Source organism: Raphanus sativus, unplaced genomic scaffold, assembly GCF_000801105.2.
Source record: "Raphanus sativus cultivar WK10039 unplaced genomic scaffold, ASM80110v3 Scaffold2146, whole genome shotgun sequence".
Lineage (NCBI taxonomy): Eukaryota > Viridiplantae > Streptophyta > Magnoliopsida > Brassicales > Brassicaceae > Raphanus > Raphanus sativus.
In genome coordinates this window covers 7,124-8,954 of record NW_026617455.1, presented here as the reverse complement: position 1 = coordinate 8,954, position 1,831 = coordinate 7,124, and the positions used below count along the sequence as shown (strand labels likewise).

The 1,831-nt window shown below is 38.4% G+C and overlaps 1 protein-coding gene across 1 annotated transcript; it reads left to right on the top strand.

The window, feature by feature from the left end:
- The first annotated feature begins 730 nt into the window (after positions 1 to 730).
- LOC130505276 (uncharacterized) lies at positions 731 to 1,386 on the top strand. Its single transcript, XM_056999870.1, has one exon. The coding sequence runs from the start codon at positions 802 to 804 to the stop codon at positions 1,267 to 1,269; it is 468 nt and encodes a 155-aa protein (XP_056855850.1). The 5' UTR covers positions 731 to 801; the 3' UTR covers positions 1,270 to 1,386.
- Positions 1,387 to 1,831: the final 445 nt, after the last annotated feature.

Here is a 1,831-nt window from a genome sequence, read left to right as displayed (position 1 = left end):
AGGTCCCAACGGAAAGCGATATTCCTCAACAAAAGCGATCCCAATCTAAAAAAACTGTACTTACGTTAGTAGTTTATAACAACAACAAAAAATTAGATACAGCGTTGTGGACCGTAATATTGTATAGATAGACATTCAATAATTTCGAGTTATAAAAAAATGGGGTCGGATTACATTATAGATGCACGTTCATACCAAAATTAAATACAACAATTAATGTGATGCACGTACATAAGAGTTATTAGTGACCCGAATCTCTCGTTAACGAATGAATCTAAACGGGACCAGACCCGACTCAGTCGAGCCCCACCCATGCTTAAGTCCATGTTGCCTTCACGTGATGCTCCCATAAACCGAGCTTCGTTGCACCCCATCCTCCGGAGAATAAACGCCCAGACACCTAACCTTGTCTCCTTGCTCTGATTTTGTTTACACTCCTTGGACCATTTTTGCTCCTTCCTTCTTTCCTTCTTCGCCTCTTTCCTTTTCTCTATCTTTCCCGTATTATCCTTATCTTTTTGTCTTTATTACAACCTAACACCATTTCTAAGGCTCACATGAGGGGTACCGTTGTAAATTCGGTTCGACAATAAAGATTACGTGAGCTGTTCTGTCTGATTTTGAAACACTAAACGACAAAAAACTAAAGTTACTTGAAGTTTCTGAATCACGAGGCTCCATTTCGCTAAATTCATTGTCTATATAAAGCCCCACGATGCTTGTTATCTCCTTCAAAACACAACTCTCTCTCTCTCTCTACAAACCTTCTTAAACTCCCTCACAAGTCAAACATACACGAAAATGGGAGCTTGCGGTTCAAGTGAATCCCGGAGAACAGACACAGCGAAGCTAATATTACCAGACGGAACGTTGCAAGAGTTTTCATCACCTGTAAAAGTGTGGCAGATTCTTCAAAAGAATCCCACGAGTTTTGTTTGTAACTCAGACGATATGGACTTCGACGACGCAGTTATAGCAGTTGGTGGCAGCGAGGATCTCCGGCCTGGAGAGCTTTACTTCGTTTTACCGTTAACATGGCTGAATCATCCATTAAGAGCAGAGCAAATGGCTGCTTTGGCTGTTAAAGCGAGCTCCGCGCTTACCAAAAGCGGCTGGAGTTGTGGCCATGACGGTGATGGGAGAAAGGTCTCTGGTGGTGAGTGTAGAGTTAAGAGAGTGAAAAGAAATGGTTGCGGCGGAAGAGGCTGTGGTGGTGGTGGTAAAGGGAGGAGGAAATTTACGGTGGAGTTGAGTTCGATAGCTGAGTAGAGGAGTAATTTGGTCTGTGTACGTCAATTGTAATTAGAGAGTTTGTTTTTTTTTAATCTTGAAAGTTGAAACATGTATATCGAGCTTTTTTGTTGTAAAAATATATTTTTAGGTAAATATTTCCATTGAGACTGATTACAGAGTACAAAATAATCAAAACACAAATTGTTACATACATAAATGTATGTCTTGTATCATTAAACGTACAACAAAATTGTTTTATAAAAACAGTTTTATTCGCTAACCGATCATAATATCAGTTAATAGCCAATTTCATATTTGTTTTTTTTTTCTAATGTGGGGTTGCATGACACATTTCATGGTTGTTGTAGAAATATATATATCACGAGAATGAAGTGATTTTGAGCTTATAAATTGCAATTGCAACTTGATTAAACTCAATCCTCTCTGGCTTTTCTTGGTCAACACCGCGTAATCGTCCTTTTTATATTTACGTTTTTGCCCTCAATTTGTTAATAATGTTGCTGACAATCATATTACTCCAAGTGTCAATCAAAAGTCCATTATTTGTAATCAAATATTATCATAAAAGCTCACCAAT